Genomic DNA, 15528 nt, shown 5'->3' with positions numbered 1-15528 from the left:
TTACGATACCTATCGCATATTGGGGGAACTCGTTCTCTCACAATTTGTTACGTTTAATTTACGCAATACTATCATGAGATAACAATATATTATCATTTATTGTAGTGAAATTTTGGCAACTGCGTTTATTTTAGTTCGATTAAATTATCATAAACAGGCATTACTTTGACTAGTCTTAGGATCAGAATTTGGAATGTTTTCTGGAACTTTCTTTCAAGGCAGTATTTTGCTCAGAAGTTGATCAAAATTACTCCAAATTCAAAGTACTCCATTCACAGTACTTGTTGTTGTTGTTGTTGTTGTGGTCTTCAGTCCTGAGACTGGTTTGATGCAGCTCTCCATGCTACTCTATCCTGTGCAAGCTTCTTCATCTCCCAGTATCTACTGCAACCTACATCCTTCTGAATCTGCTTAGTGTATTCATCTCTTGGTCTCCCTCTACGATTTTTACCCTCCACACTGCCCTCCAATGCTAAATTTGTGATCCCTTGATGCCTCAAAACATGTCCTACCAACCGATCCCTTCTTCTAGTCAAGTTGTGCCACAAACTTCTCTTCTCCCCAATCCTATTCAATACCTCCTCATTAGTTACGTGATCTACCCACTTTATCTTCAGCATTCTTCTGTAGCACCACATTTCGAAGTACTTATAAAAAATAATCTAACAGATAAAATCATAGAAGTTGCATGTCTGATTATTGTATTTATTCTTTGTAAATGGCATTGGCACCTAAAAGGAAAACGTGGGATAAAGACGCCATGGTTCGTGCCATTACATGTGTGAGAAATGGCGAGATGGGATACTTAAAAGCCTCAAAAGTTTTTGCTGAAGCAAAACGTAGTTTGGAAAGGTATGTGAGGGATAAAACTCGTACACCCGAGAAGCTAGTTGGTGTTAATCTTGGCAGAAGGCCTGTTCTCCCATCTCAGCTGGAAGTTGAACTAGTGAAATACTGCCTTGCAATGGAAGAGCGATTTTATCCTCTTAAGAGTAACGGCATACGAAGCATGGCCTTCCACCTAGCTGTTAGCAATAGGCTGAAGAATCCCTTCAAGTCAGAAAAGGCTTCAGCAGGAAAGAAATGGCTCCGAGCTTTCCTTAAGAGACATCACATTTTATCAATGAGAACTCCTCAGGGTCTTGCAGCAGAAGGAGTGAAAGCTTCACTCCACAAAAGGTGGGGAGACTTTTTGATATTTACGAATCTGTGCTACCTAAAGTCAACGATAATCCGTATCGAGTCTTCACTGTTGACGAAACTGGGGTGACGTCTGTGGAGCACAAACACTAAAAGGTTACTGCTATGAAAGGGAAGAGACAAGTTGCTGCCTTGACTTCAGCAGAAAGGGGAAATCTCATCACAGTTGTAACGTGTATGAACGCAGCTGGCAGTTATGTTCCACCACTAATCGTCTTTCCAAGGAAGAATATGAAACAATAATTGATGGACGGTGCACCTGCAGGATCAATATCAGCTTGTCATCCAAGTGGCTGGATACAAACTCACATTTTTACTCAGTGGTTTGATCATTTAGTGAGTCATGTAAAGCCATCTTCAAATCACCCTGTCATTTTTATTCTTGATGGGCATTATTCCCACCCAAAGGCTCTCGATGTGTTAGATAAAGCACGTGAAAACAATGTTCATATCGTATGTTTGCGACCTCACTCAACGCATAAAATGCAGCCACTTGACGTCGGATTTATGGGGCCTTTGAAAACCTACTATGCCGAAGAGATGGAAACGTGTTTGGCAAGTAACCCAAGTCGTGTTGTCAACCCATTATTAATAGCCGGGTTATTTGGGGCAGCTTACAACCGAGCAGCAACAATGGGAGCATCTGTGAATGCCTCCAGAAAAACAGGTCACATCCCATGGAACAGAAACATCTTTAGGGAACATGAATTTTCAAATCATCGCCATGCTGACGCTCTTGAAGAAAGAAATGCCAAAAACGAAAATGAAACTACTGATGGTGATGGCCAAGCTGTCAGCCTGGCAGACATCAGACCTCTCCCACACCTCGCAAAACCACCTGGAGATATTCAAATAGGTCAAACATCACGTTCGTGCTCTCCTGCGTTACTAACTTCAACTCCTTATGTGAAGCAATTGCAAGAATCTAAACAGAATAAATCAGAGGCTGAAGCTAAGAAAGCAGCCAGAAAGTTATTTGGGGAGCAGAGTGGAAAATCTTCAAATTGTAGACCTAAAGCAGAAGAACCGTCTAGTGACTCGGCATCCAGTGTCCATCTTAATGACAGTGGGGATTAAGACAGCAGTGATGACGATGACGCAGAGTGTCTGTTCTGTACTGGGCGCTTTTCTGAAGACAAACGCGGGGAGAAATGGGCACAGTGCACGAAATGTTATCGCTGGGCTCATGAAGATTGCGGTGTCACAGAAGACAATTTTGTATGCCCAGGATGTTGTAAATATAAACGTAAGTAGTGTGAAATGAGTGAAGGATAACATAAACGAATGAACAAGTAAAAATTGTATATAAGTCATTATTCTATAATAAAATAATTAAAGCAAAATATTATTACTGTCTCATATTCGGAAACCTTGATCTCATTTCTACGAAATGCCTTGTTTGTGAAGATTTAATAACTACTCTGAAAGATAGTTTATTATTGCAAATACGATGATTGTATGATAAAATTAAATAATGCACGATATTATTACCATCATAAAAAATACGATTGCACTTACTTTTAGCTCTTTCAAATGGGTTTACAAAAGTGTGTCTCATATTAAGCACCTTTCCTCTTTGTTTTCGTGCCTTTATTTTACTGAAATCCTCAAATTCAAATGGTTCAAATGGCTCTGAGCACTGTGGGACTTAACATCTTAGGTCATCAGCCCCCTAGAACTTAGAACTACTTAAACCTAACTAACCTAAGCACATCACACACATCCATGCCCGAGGCAGGATTCGAACCTGCGACCGTAGCAGTCACGCGGTTCCGGACTGAAGCGCCTAGAACCGCACGACCACCGCGGCCGGCTGAAATCCTCAATAGGGTCGTTGAAATCTATTTGATTTGAAACTTTTCTTTCAGTTGATGAAATGGACAGATAGGCTATGCCTTCTTGATCCATCGTAGAGCGAAGATAGTTTTTTATTAGTTCCAGTTTAGAAGAACTTGTAACTGACACACATATGATCCAGAAGTATTGAATTATGAGTGATGTACGGGGTAATGATTCCCTGAAGTCCAGTTCAATCACAAATTGAAGGATATCTTGGACTGTCCATCTAGCAGCAACATGATCATTCACACCCACATCTATCGGCTGCACGGGAGCCTATGATACCTTCTTATTTCTAGCACTTTCTGCTCTTTACCAAACTCATCGTAAAATTCTACCAGATTCTCCAGTGATACAGCCAGAGCTTCATCAGAAGCTTCAAACATAAATTTTATTTCAACAGCATGGAAAATTATGGTGATTTTTTTAGGTCCATGTATCATTTTGGCAAGTCTTGTATAAATAGATTTATGCATTCAAACATTGATCAACGAACTTCTTCCTGAATCAATGGTCCAGCGTCATGAGACTTTGTTTTATTTACTTTTCATCGTCGTGGATTGTTGATGTCCATATTTTTTTAGGGCCGAAAGTAACAGCTTTGTCCATAATTGTGGGCCGTTCTGTCGAAGAAACCTCATTCAGAGTTTTTAATTTGCCGAGTCCTTAATCTAAAGTCATTTTGGGGATTGTAGATATTGTAGGATTGTTTTAAATCCCCTAGTATCGAGTGCCAAAAGTTCAAAAACGTGAAAACATACATAGCTGGAAGCTGCAAGGGGTAAGCTTGCACGAATCTTGCATATGATCCAAAGTGCTCACAATTGTTCCCACATTTTCTTCTGTCACTGTAAATACATTGTAATGAGCCCCGTAGCCAGTATCAGACAATCGTTTCAGACTTTCTCCTGTTTTCTCTACGAGTAATTCACATCTATATGTAAAATACGAGATCAATGAATGTAACTTATCTACAGTTCTAAACAGGTGACGCTAGAGGGAACACTTGTGAATGTATGAACTCCACAAAGATTTAAGGAATGAATGAATGATTAGCACCGGGACTGAACGGAGTTTTTGGATTGATTTCTCGAATTTTTCGTTGTACTCTCGAAATACAAGTGACACTGACGCGACGTTATCATAACCTTAATCCCTGCACAACGCAATATGCAGCCCTTCATTTTCCAGCAGCTGTATACAGTTGATCTAGTTGAATTTTCATATTCATAAAATAAACAGTATAACCTATGAAAAAGTAATTTTTAGACTGTAATACTTTAGTTAAAAAAAATCACTGGTAAGCTTTTCACTGCACTTATGCACATATTTTTGAATTCTGCTTATAGTACACTTGTGTGGATGGCTTAGGTGTCAAAGAACGTTTCACGTAGAATAATTGAGTCTAACAGGCAACTAGTTACCATTTTACAGCTTTTAAGCTTCATGCAACGTTTTACAGAAATTCTGAACACACCCATTGACAACTGACAAACCATAATAAAAGGTAATTAGGTACCTATGTTTTATATTTTGCGCACATGCTATCTCTTATTTACTGAACATGTTTTGACCTTGTTAGAGATTTGATTAAAAATGATCTCGTTGTGGCGGAGAGGGTACGGGGGTCCAAATCCAGAGGTCCTCGAGATTCGGAACCCCCACACCAGGGCGAGAGGACCGTGGCGAGCCGCCCCCTACTAAGTCCGGCACGGTTGAAGCTGACAAATAACGTGACGCAATCGCGGTATCTCATCTAATAGCGTAAATAATTTCTTTTGGAAGCGTGGCAGAGAAATCCGTCTATTTTTCTTGTGATGAGAGGATGCTCTCCCGAAACTCGCCGTGTGTTTAAAAACGTGATTAGTATTACCGAACATTGTCTTTGAAGCTGACAAGTAACGCCTGAAAACTACGTGCAAGCACGGCCTCTCATTCAGCAAAAATGGATGAAATTAATCTCTAAAAACAGAATGTACGTGAACATATTTCGTCAAAATCTGGAGTAGAGCGTTTAGTGGTTTTCTGGGGTGCACTGCATTAGTAGCTATTATGTTCTACAGTAGCCAGTGCAGCTAAGCAACGAGAAATAGAGTATCCATACGGTTCACTGTTGCCGCAACTTCTTCTATCGGTTGTTACGATTAGTGCACGTTTCTTTTGTTGAACTGTCGAGGACGCTGTCTGGTGAAGTGTTGGCTTCGACATTTTAGTTAACTCGCAGCTTTTACTTGACAAAATGTCTAATGTCACACTCTTCCGATTGTTATCATATCTGTTATAGTTTTAACTACACCATATAACAATTCGATGCTGGACGTCAGTTGCATCCGCATGACAGATCAACTGAAAAAGATTGACGTCTTTGCCATCTGTGTTTTGCGTTCTTCTCATTTTCATCTTAATGAATGCTAGGCTGGTTTTGCAACGAGGCTGATGAGGGAGTAATATGTTGGACATAGAAAACATACAAATCTGTGGAGACGAAGCACAGTGACCCGAAAGTAACACAATACTATGTGTGTGGATGGCAGATTTGCATTAAACCGGCGGATTACTAATTCTTACGCTTAATTACGTGAATGCTGTATACAAAAATTATGAAAACCTGATTTTCGGAGTGTCATTAATCTCTCGTAGTTACAGAAATCTGTGGTGAGCCTTCTCAGAAAGTGTAAGGGAATCATACTCCTCTCGTTAACGATCTGAGCCCCGTATGATGATACGCCGAGCCCAAAGTGCAGTATGATCTCTATTGGAGATAGCACCGTATGCCGACTTTCGTCTGGCTAGCTTCGTACGCAATGAGACTTTTACTACAATCGAAACCCCGTAGTACTCTAATACTGTATGGCACTTCCGATGCGAATCGAGAAGTGTAGCTTCGGTATACGAAGTCGCGAGAATAAATCCCACCCTCCCACTGGAATTTGGAGTCATTACAGAATCCTCATAAACTCCTATAAGTGATTTCTCGTGATAACCTAACCTAACCTAACCAGCGGCAGACCTGTCGTTTTGCCATTTGTATCACTTGTGTTATTCACAATTGTCAATGTTAAGGCTTTAGTAATTTCTGTATAACTTACTATTCCGTGGCAATTTTAAGGTCTCGCTTCCTCCCCTCACCCCCCTCCTCGATAAACTTCTGCGGTCGGACACGCTCACCATTTTACGCCCAACGGCAGCAGTCGGTGTCTTTCCTGTGTCGCTGCCACATCCTGTTTTTTTGCAAACATGTCAGCAAGCGTCGCTGACTTTGGTCTCAGGACGCCTACTGTGGTCAGTTTTCCCACGCACTGCACCCTATATAACTTACAGCCGGACACCACTATATGAGGATTACTTGGTACTTAAATTAGATAATTACTTGTTCCATAGATCATGAATACGACACTTCGTAATGATGTGGAACGTTTCAGGTTAATAAAAGGTGTCTATACAAGATATTACATTACACAAAACATTACATGACACTTAATATTTTCAATTTTTTTTTTGTGGGGGTTGGGGGAATTACCCACTTACTATATGTCCAAAAATTCATCTAATGAGTAGAAGGAGTTGCCATTAAGAAATTGTTTTAATTTCCTTTTAAATGCTATATGGCCATCTGTCAGACTTTTGATGCTATTAGGTAAATGACCAAAGACTTTTAGGCAGCATAATTTACCCCCTTCTGAGCCAAAGATTTAACTGTGAGTAGTGAAGAACACCCTTTCTCCTAGTGTTGTAGCCATGTACACTGCTATTACTTTTGAATTCGTTCGGATTGTTAATAACAAATTTCATAAGTGAATATATATATATATATATATTGTGAGGCCACAGTGAAGATCCCTAGCTCTTTAAATACGTATCTTGGATGAGTTCCAGCAATTTTTCTGATTACACCCTTTTGTGCAATGAACAATCTTTACCCAATGATGAGTGACCCCAGAATATGATGCCATACGAAAGCAGAGAATGAAAATAGGCGTGGTAACCTAATTTACTGAGATGTATATCGCCAAAATTTGCAATGACCCCAATAGCATAAGAAGCTGAACTCAAACGTTTCAGCAGATCTTCAGTGTGTTTTTTCCAGTTCAACCCCTCATCAATGCATACACCTAGAAATTTTGAATATTCTACCTTAGCTACCGATTTCTGATTGAAGTCTATATTTATCAGAAATCGGTAGCAAAGGGCCAACTGGGAATCTGCAACAGTAGCTACATAACAAAGTAAAGACACGACCAAGGAATTGCAATGTCTTCCACATTTTTTCCCTTACACACTGACACACAAAAACGAACTTTATACAAATCCAACATCATTCAACGAAAATATTTTACTGGCGTAAATCGGACCGTTAAAACTTATCCTACTGAGAAATAGTAGTGCAACTTGACACCAGTGAGCTAAAACTTATCGAGCACCTGCGTAATAGCATGCCAGTCCACCTTTGGAACACGATACGCTACCGATTCTGCGTGGCATGGATCGAAAAATCCTTAATAGGTTTCCAGAGGTAAGTGACACCAGACCTCCATGCTTAAGTAACGTAATTTACGTAAATTAATGGTTGATAGTTTGTGGGTGTGGAGCTGGCTCCAGGTTTGTTCCATTAGATTCATTCCACGAGAATCTGGTGGCTAACATGTCAACATGAGCTCACTACCATGATCTTCAAAGCACTTAAGAACGTTGTGAAACGGATAGTTGGCGTCACCATTGGGGAAGATGTCGAGCATGATGGGATGCAGGTGTCCCACAATAATGTTCACGTGGTCCACTGTCATCATTGGACCTTCGATCACGACCACAGGTACCATGGGAGCAAAGGTGACTGACCCCCCTAGCACAACAATGACCACACTGGCTCTCGTCTGTGGCGTGGTGCATGTTTCCAGCAGCCATTTACCAGGATGATGCTATATCTGGGCACCACGGATTTGATGTAACAAGAAACGTAGTCAGTCTGACCAGGTTCACATGTCGCTATTGAGTCGTAGTCCAGACTCAATGATCCCACGCCCATTTCAATTGTTATTGATGATCTCATTGAGTCAACACGAGAACACATTGGTTTCATCTACTGTGGAGCCCCACATTCAGGAATGTGCAATGACAGTGTGCTCTGAAACTCATACAGTATACCTGTACCAGTGTTGTATTCCATCATGATATCTGCCACAGATTACCACATATCCTGCTTTACAGAGCGGGCAAGCCTCTGACCTCCACACTCTGTGTTGAGATGTGTACGTCCAACACCTTGTTGCCTACTCATCGTTTCACCAATGTTCAAGTACTTTCTATAGATGTTCAGGATAGCAGCTCGCAAACAGCTGACCAGCTTCACTGTTTTTGAGCAGACTTTCCTTGTCGAAGTTGTTTATGCACCTGGATTACCCAACTGTGGGCTGTATCACTGCATGGATGATTCCTGATTCATCCATGTTATGCTTCTATACTTTCCTCACTGTGTCATGCGACTACAATGCCACCAGGTGGCATTTAGTCTTACAGTGGACACTGGTCATAATAATGTGGCTCATCAATGTATACCTGTCTAGAAAGGAAGTCCATTGTAGGTCACATGGTGGGATGAAAGAAGGTTGAAAATAAAGGGACACTTCTTTAGCTTAGGTGCCAACACGCAGTAGTTTTCGAGAAAAGGCAGTCAAAGTTTAGACACCACTTCATTACTCCTCTCTCACATTGTGCCTTGAAGTGAGTTGGTAGCATAATTACTAGACCACAGAATTAAACTTTTGCACACCATGTTCAAATCCAGTCTCTTATCCTTTTTCCCTCTTTTGTCATCACAGAAGTATGTACATGAATATTTATGGTGACACTGTGAAATGCTCATACAATGGAATCATTGATAAAAGAAATGAGAATTTCATATCATATTAAAAATAGATTTTATTATTGCAAATTTTACATAATTAATGATAACTGAAAATTGAAAACATGTAACCTGTAGTATTTCGTGTTTTGCTCTCATTTTTGCTTTCATTCTTCAACGGAATCATGTGCCCTCCATGGCCATATCTATCACAAGAACATTCAACATATAAATATTTGGAGCAACACAAGCAATGTGGGAAGGCACATATGCCACAGTCATATTTATTAGTATGGATACCATTAGGAAAGCATCCTTGTTAACATAGCTAAATACCCTGTAATTTGGCAGTCATTTTGTGGCAAATCGAGTATATCAAATCATTTGCTTAGAAGGTGGACCCTGCAATTGATTATGGACCAAACCCTGTATTTTAATTGCATCACTTATACTTGTGGTTTCCCTTCACTGTGTGATGAAAATAGGGCACTTCTGGAATCAGTGAATGTCATTCTTCACCTGTCAGTAAAAGCATATGTTTTACAATTAACATAAAGGCATACACTTTGGCAGAATTACTTTTACCAAAAACATCAATATTCCCATTTCATTAATAAACAGCCAGTTGTATAAGGGGTGATTGCTTTACTCACCCAGATGTCAATAATATAGAAATAAGGCTGCATTTTTGTGTAAGGTCACAAACTTAGTCCTAAACCGATGATAGGTGCTCTCCCGATGTTGTGGTGTTGCAGGTATACATTCTGTTGCCATTTCACTAATTCGTTTACATCTTGTTGGAGTCATGGACTAAATTTCCCACTGAGGTATTGGAGACAAAAAAAGAAACATTGGTAACAGTTTCCTGGGAAGCGTTAATCTGAGTGAGTTGTGATGATAAAAACTGATTTTAATAAGAATTGAAATGCTTACCTCTTTTGTCAATAATTCCATTGTATTTCAAGATGTCACAAAACATAATGATGTCACATTCTTTCATGGCAACAAAAGAGAGAGAAAAACAACAATATAACATTGGATTTGAATGTGGGACACAAGACTGCGAAGCTCTGCTGTTAGCTACCTCACTACCACCTCAATCAGTTATGTGCCATGCCAGAGGACAGATGAAGTCATGTCAAAGCTTTGACCATTATTTTTCAGAAACTATTTAGTGTTGGCACCTAACCCAAAAAGGTGTTCTTTATTTTCACCCTTCTTTCATCCTGCTTAGTTTTGACTGTATCATAGAGTGACCTTTAGTGGATTATGTGAGTGATCTAGCATGTAGGGAAATTTTTGTGTTGCTGATGACAATGAGGGAGAAGGAAGTGGATGGCATCTGATATTAGAAAGTAAGCTATTAACAGAGTAGTACCAAAGAGTCCATCAAATCCTACTACTCAGTAAAAGTAAATTCTGTATGCCATTGTTGACCAGGACACCCCACAGATGCCTGTCATCAGAAAGAGTGTCTTTCCTCCTAGCAGATATGTGAGAGTTGTGTTGTACATATACTTGTAGACTATAGGTGGTTGTAATGGATGTGTGTAAAGCATAGTGTTATGTTTGTGTTGAATGACAATGATGAGAGAAGGGGGAGGTTTGGTGCCAGCACATAGCCTATTCCTCTCGAATAGCACCAAGGGGGCAACCAATGGACAGATCATCATCAATGGTGACACATGTCCTCACTTCATGAGACACATTGGAGAGATTTGGAATTTAATCTAGTCTTTACACGACAGATTGTTAGACACCTTACACCACCAGTTGTCCTCCCAATGCCTGCCAAACACTGGCAGTAAAAATTTCAACCACCACCAGGATTCAAACTGGCTTACCTTTGAAGTGAGTGGCACTGTGCACGTATGTGTGTTAGAGGCTCTGGCTATGGAGGTGGGTCAGTTAGAATTAACAGGAGTCTGCTGCCCTCAGCCTTCATGAAACTGTGGAGGGATTCAAGACTTATGATGTTGGCTCTCAGTCTGGTGATTAAAAACTGTACATTCCCACTGGGCATATATTGGTTATCAAAATTTCTTCCATTACCAACATTTGAACCAGTCATTTGTAGCCAAGGACAATATTTATTGAATACTGTGTCTGATGACATTATAAATGCTTGCAGTAGTGTTAATATCCTAATAATGTGGGCACTAGGATAACAACTTAAATTCATCAACATGTTCCTCAGACCAGTGGAGTGTAATACTGGCATTTCAGCATGGACAGTTACCCTAGTGGGAATTGTCATGTTTCAGAGAGACTGCCATATATGGAGACAGAGATGTGAGCCACGATGTGTTTAAATGTTATGTCTGCCCTCACTCCACACAGTAAAATGATACACGTACATGCATTTTATAATGATTTTCAGAGTATAGATATAGATAATATGCTTTCATTTGTCCATCATGCATATAGGGCTGTGAGTCTGCTTGCTTAGTAAGACGAAGTGTGACCATAGTGGTGTCACTACAGCTTTCAAAACAAATCAGAGTGGACAGATTAATTCTTAACAGACATTATCATACATGTATTATCATTGCAACTGAATATGTTTGGGATGCTGTGAAGAGGTATGTACCCCTTTTATGTTGCTCGGACAGGTCTCTGTTGAGTTGAGGATTGTCACTGAGTAATCATGGATAAGCATGACTGCACACTGGCTCCGTGGTGTGATAAGTTGGTGCTATTAACACAAGATTGTTGCTACACATTACCAGTGATATTTTTCTAATTCAATTGCTCATTGATAAAACATGTCCTGCTCCCTCTACTTAATGAGCAACTATCTTTTTACATCACACTTTCTCCTTATTTTTCGTATCCCTTCATTGCCTAGCACGTAACAGAGCGCACAGTACATTTAACCAATTTATGCATGTACTATACACTTTCTAAAGGCTGACTTGTCTATAGGTTCTTATCCACATGAAATGAATAAATATATATCTTTTCAGGGTAGTAGTTGGTGCACCCAGAGCCAATTCAACGTATCCAGCTCATGCAAGCATCCACCAGCCAGGTGTAGTCTATCAATGTGCAGTCCTAGGCAGCAAGGATTGCATACGCCTCTCACTTGATCCTACAGGTGAGTTACTTCATTAATTTAGTTACATCATGCTCTGCACATACTATATTTTACAAACTGTACGTAATTTTACATGTTACTGGTGAAAGGAACTGTAAAGAAAGACTAACATTGAAGAATACCTTTGGATTCACCTGAGGAAATACATTATGTAGTGATCAGAGACATTGGAAAAAAAAAGATCTGTTTTCTCAAGATAAACTAAACCAAAATTTTTAATATATAATTTGAAGTATTTGCAGATTTATCTTGTGATTCTATTCAGTAGTGATTGCACGATACCATTCTTAAAATGCTATTTAAAAAATAGATATAAATATTGATACCTATATAAAAAATGTTACTTTTCGTATATAGTAATCACAAACAGAACCTGAATTATGAAGAGTATTATACTGTTGTATATTACATATGTATCAAGTGGTATGATAAAATACAACACTCCCTATAACCAACAATCCCTATAACCATCCTTGTCTAATTTTTTAACAGGAAATGTGGAGCAGAGATTGGGTGATGGATTTGATGTCAAGCATCACAAAGACGATATGTGGCTTGGTGGTTCCCTTGATGTCCAACAGAATGGACCAGGCATTGTGGTATGTGTTATATTGCTCACAAAATGTAAATGTGCTGTGAAGAACTACAAAGACTATTTGCAAAATTAACTGAATTGTTCGGTTTATGATAAAAAATCTATTACACATAATTCTCCATGTTCAGATGATACTACTATGTCACTAAAATCCAAAATTATTTTCAATTACGTGGGAAGTAAAATGTCAGCAATTTCACCTATCATTTTCACTCCAGTAAGAGAGCAACAATTTCGAAGCTTGACAAAATGCAGTATGCCACCAAGTGTTAAATATTTCTTCTTTTTCCTGATCTTTACCCCAAACCTTCACAGGTTCTGCGTGTTAATATTGGATTTGGCAGTGTGAGTGGTGGAGGGTGGACTTCCTGTTGCCACCACTACCCATCCCCCTCCCCTTCCCCAGAAATTATGTAACCAATATGTCTGCATCTCATGTTATCCTATGCCTAGTGTTATCCCATGTGAAAGTGTGTGAATGTTTTCCATATGTATGTGAATCATGTAACTGAGGAGGGTCATAGGTATCAGCTCAGAATTCAGCTAGCTGGATGTGGGACACCAACTTCTGTTATTAATCTTCGGTTGGTTTCAGTCCTGGGATGACATATTTCCCTGAATCCCAGAAACTGCATGCTAATGTGTGCTGCTATTTGGATAGGTCGCACACCAAATATGTGCTTGCTGCTTTTTGATAAATATTAGTCATTTGTAATGATACAATCTGAAACTACACAGCACAGTTTCCGTTACAGATGTTAGTCGATAAAAAAGCCCTACAGATAAAATTTTGTTAAGACTTATACAAATTAAACAATTAAATATGATGTACACAATATTACTAAATAAAATATTGTGATCTAAATGACAACAGCCTAATTTTTAAGAGATTTTATACTATTATGCAGTTTTAGACATAACAAATATTGTTTTGTTTACAGGCTTGTGGAAGCCGATGGATAAATCAGTTCTATACAGGTTACTACCTCATCAATGGAATTTGTTATTTTCTAAAAGACACACAGCAAGCAGATTCAAAAGTCCAGAAAATAATGCCACTTATTCAGAGAAGTAAGTTTCTGTAGTCTTACTGATGATTTCTAGTTCTGTTTATATGACTTATTCATCTCAGCAATTTTTCTCTTTAATAATTTTCTTTATTTTACAGCAAGATGCATTTTTGTTCTCTATTTACAATGGTTTGTATGACATGTATTTAGGAACCCATGTCTATATTTGTGGATGCATGTGCACAAATAACCGTGTGTGTATGTATGGACAAAGTTTAGATTAATTGTTAGAAGTTAACAAACAAACATGGTTTGAAGAAGATTCTTATGTTTCAATGACATAACTCTATTTTTCAACGTATGTACTGAATATTTTTGAAATTCAATCTATAGTGAGTTTTCCATTTCATTGAAGAAATGAAGTGATTTAGACTAGTAGCATGATTTCAAGAATTTATGTTTGATGATGGGCAAAGGTATCTCACAGTGCACTGCAGGTGACAGTCAAACTGACATTATCATAGGGACAGCTATTCTCTTGTATTATGCAGAATGTGACACCAGGTTTACCTGCTTTAATGTCATCTTTACTGAATGGCTTTTTAATAATAACTAATATCGCCTGCTGTGCCCCTGTTTTTGGGGTCATTTATGAGTATCACAAAAGACAGATGTCATCTTGACCTGCTGCCACATGCAGATCTCCTACACTGTTTAGATTTGATGGTTTGGGCTATTCCCATTCCAAACACATTTTTTTTTTTAAATTCCATGTTGCAGAATAACGTAAGGATATCAGAAACTACTATCGTAGGGAATAAAAGATAATTATTAAAATGGACATAAAAGAACAATAACTGAAAGTAGTATATGACTTCTAGACCATATAAATTTACTCTCATATAATAGTATAAAAGTAATTACTTTCTAAATCCCACTGTTCATCCCCTTACATTACCGAGTCACTGTTTTTAAGGAGTATTTCAGACTAAGCATGTGTCTGACTTTACACAGAGTACTATCAGTTCTCTATATACAGTGTACATAACTTAAAACCTGCACCACAAATATTGTGAAAATGGAAAATGGTATTGACGTACTGTTTTCAAGAAATGGATTGCTAGTGAGGGACTCATATTGTTATCCAGTGAAGAGATTGTAATAATGCTCAGAAAGAGTATTTTTTGTGCAAACATACACTTTTTTAAAGGGAACAGTGCCTATTGACATTAACAGACTAGAAGTTGGGTAAATTGGAATGTCTGTGGTGTTTGTGCAAGATTCTAGGACAAGTCATTTATGAAGTAGCATATTTTGAAAGGTTTCCATACCTACATGTGTTTGTGTCATCATAAGATGTTGTTATGTTTGCTTACAGTGTGCTTGTGTGTTCCCTGAGTGCATTGCAGCTTGCTAGTCAGTTAGTGTGTGACAGTCCAAGCCTAAGGTTGTGAGTGGATGACAGGACTGACCAATGCAGAAAAACCCAACATGTTCATGGTGTATGGAGAGTGTAGAAAGAATGCAGTTCATTCAAGTGTGGCGTATGTGACAAGATATCCCAATAGACATCAACCATCTTGTAAATTATTTATCAACATGTTCAATCAGTTATGTGAAGAGTATTGTAATGCCTAGACAGTGTAACAGAAGGAAAGAAGTGACAACAGAAGATGGAGACAGTAATATTCTTGCTGCTGTTGCAGTTGATCCACACTTTAGCTCTTGCATAATTGCATGAGAAAGTGGCATGAGTCAGGCATTCTCCATTGACATAAGTTCCATCTCTATAATACCTCTCTTCAATAAGAGCTACATGGAAACTATTATGAGAATCATGTTAACTTCTGTTCATGGGCATTAAGACTTCTCCAGATCAGTCATGTATCATGTTTAGTAATGAAGCCAGTTTTACCAATCATGGCCAGGTAAACCACCAAAACATGCA

General features: G+C 38.8%; 1 protein-coding gene across 2 annotated transcripts in view; it reads left to right on the top strand.

Moving 5' to 3' along the window:
* LOC126190823 (integrin alpha-PS4-like) overlaps nucleotides 1-15528 on the top strand; it is a 175916-nt gene that overhangs the window by 69665 nt on the left and 90723 nt on the right. For both annotated transcript variants that reach the window (XM_049931393.1, XM_049931392.1), the window contains exons 2-4: nucleotides 11845-11975; nucleotides 12468-12574; nucleotides 13512-13641. In XM_049931393.1, coding sequence (XP_049787350.1) covers nucleotides 11845-11975; nucleotides 12468-12574; nucleotides 13512-13641 — 368 coding nt within the window. The remainder of the gene's footprint in view (nucleotides 1-11844; nucleotides 11976-12467; nucleotides 12575-13511; nucleotides 13642-15528) is intronic.

This window comes from Schistocerca cancellata, chromosome 6, assembly GCF_023864275.1.
Source record: "Schistocerca cancellata isolate TAMUIC-IGC-003103 chromosome 6, iqSchCanc2.1, whole genome shotgun sequence".
Lineage (NCBI taxonomy): Eukaryota > Metazoa > Arthropoda > Insecta > Orthoptera > Acrididae > Schistocerca > Schistocerca cancellata.
The sequence above is the reverse complement of the archived record's forward strand: the minus strand, read 5'-3'. Positions and strand labels throughout refer to the sequence as shown.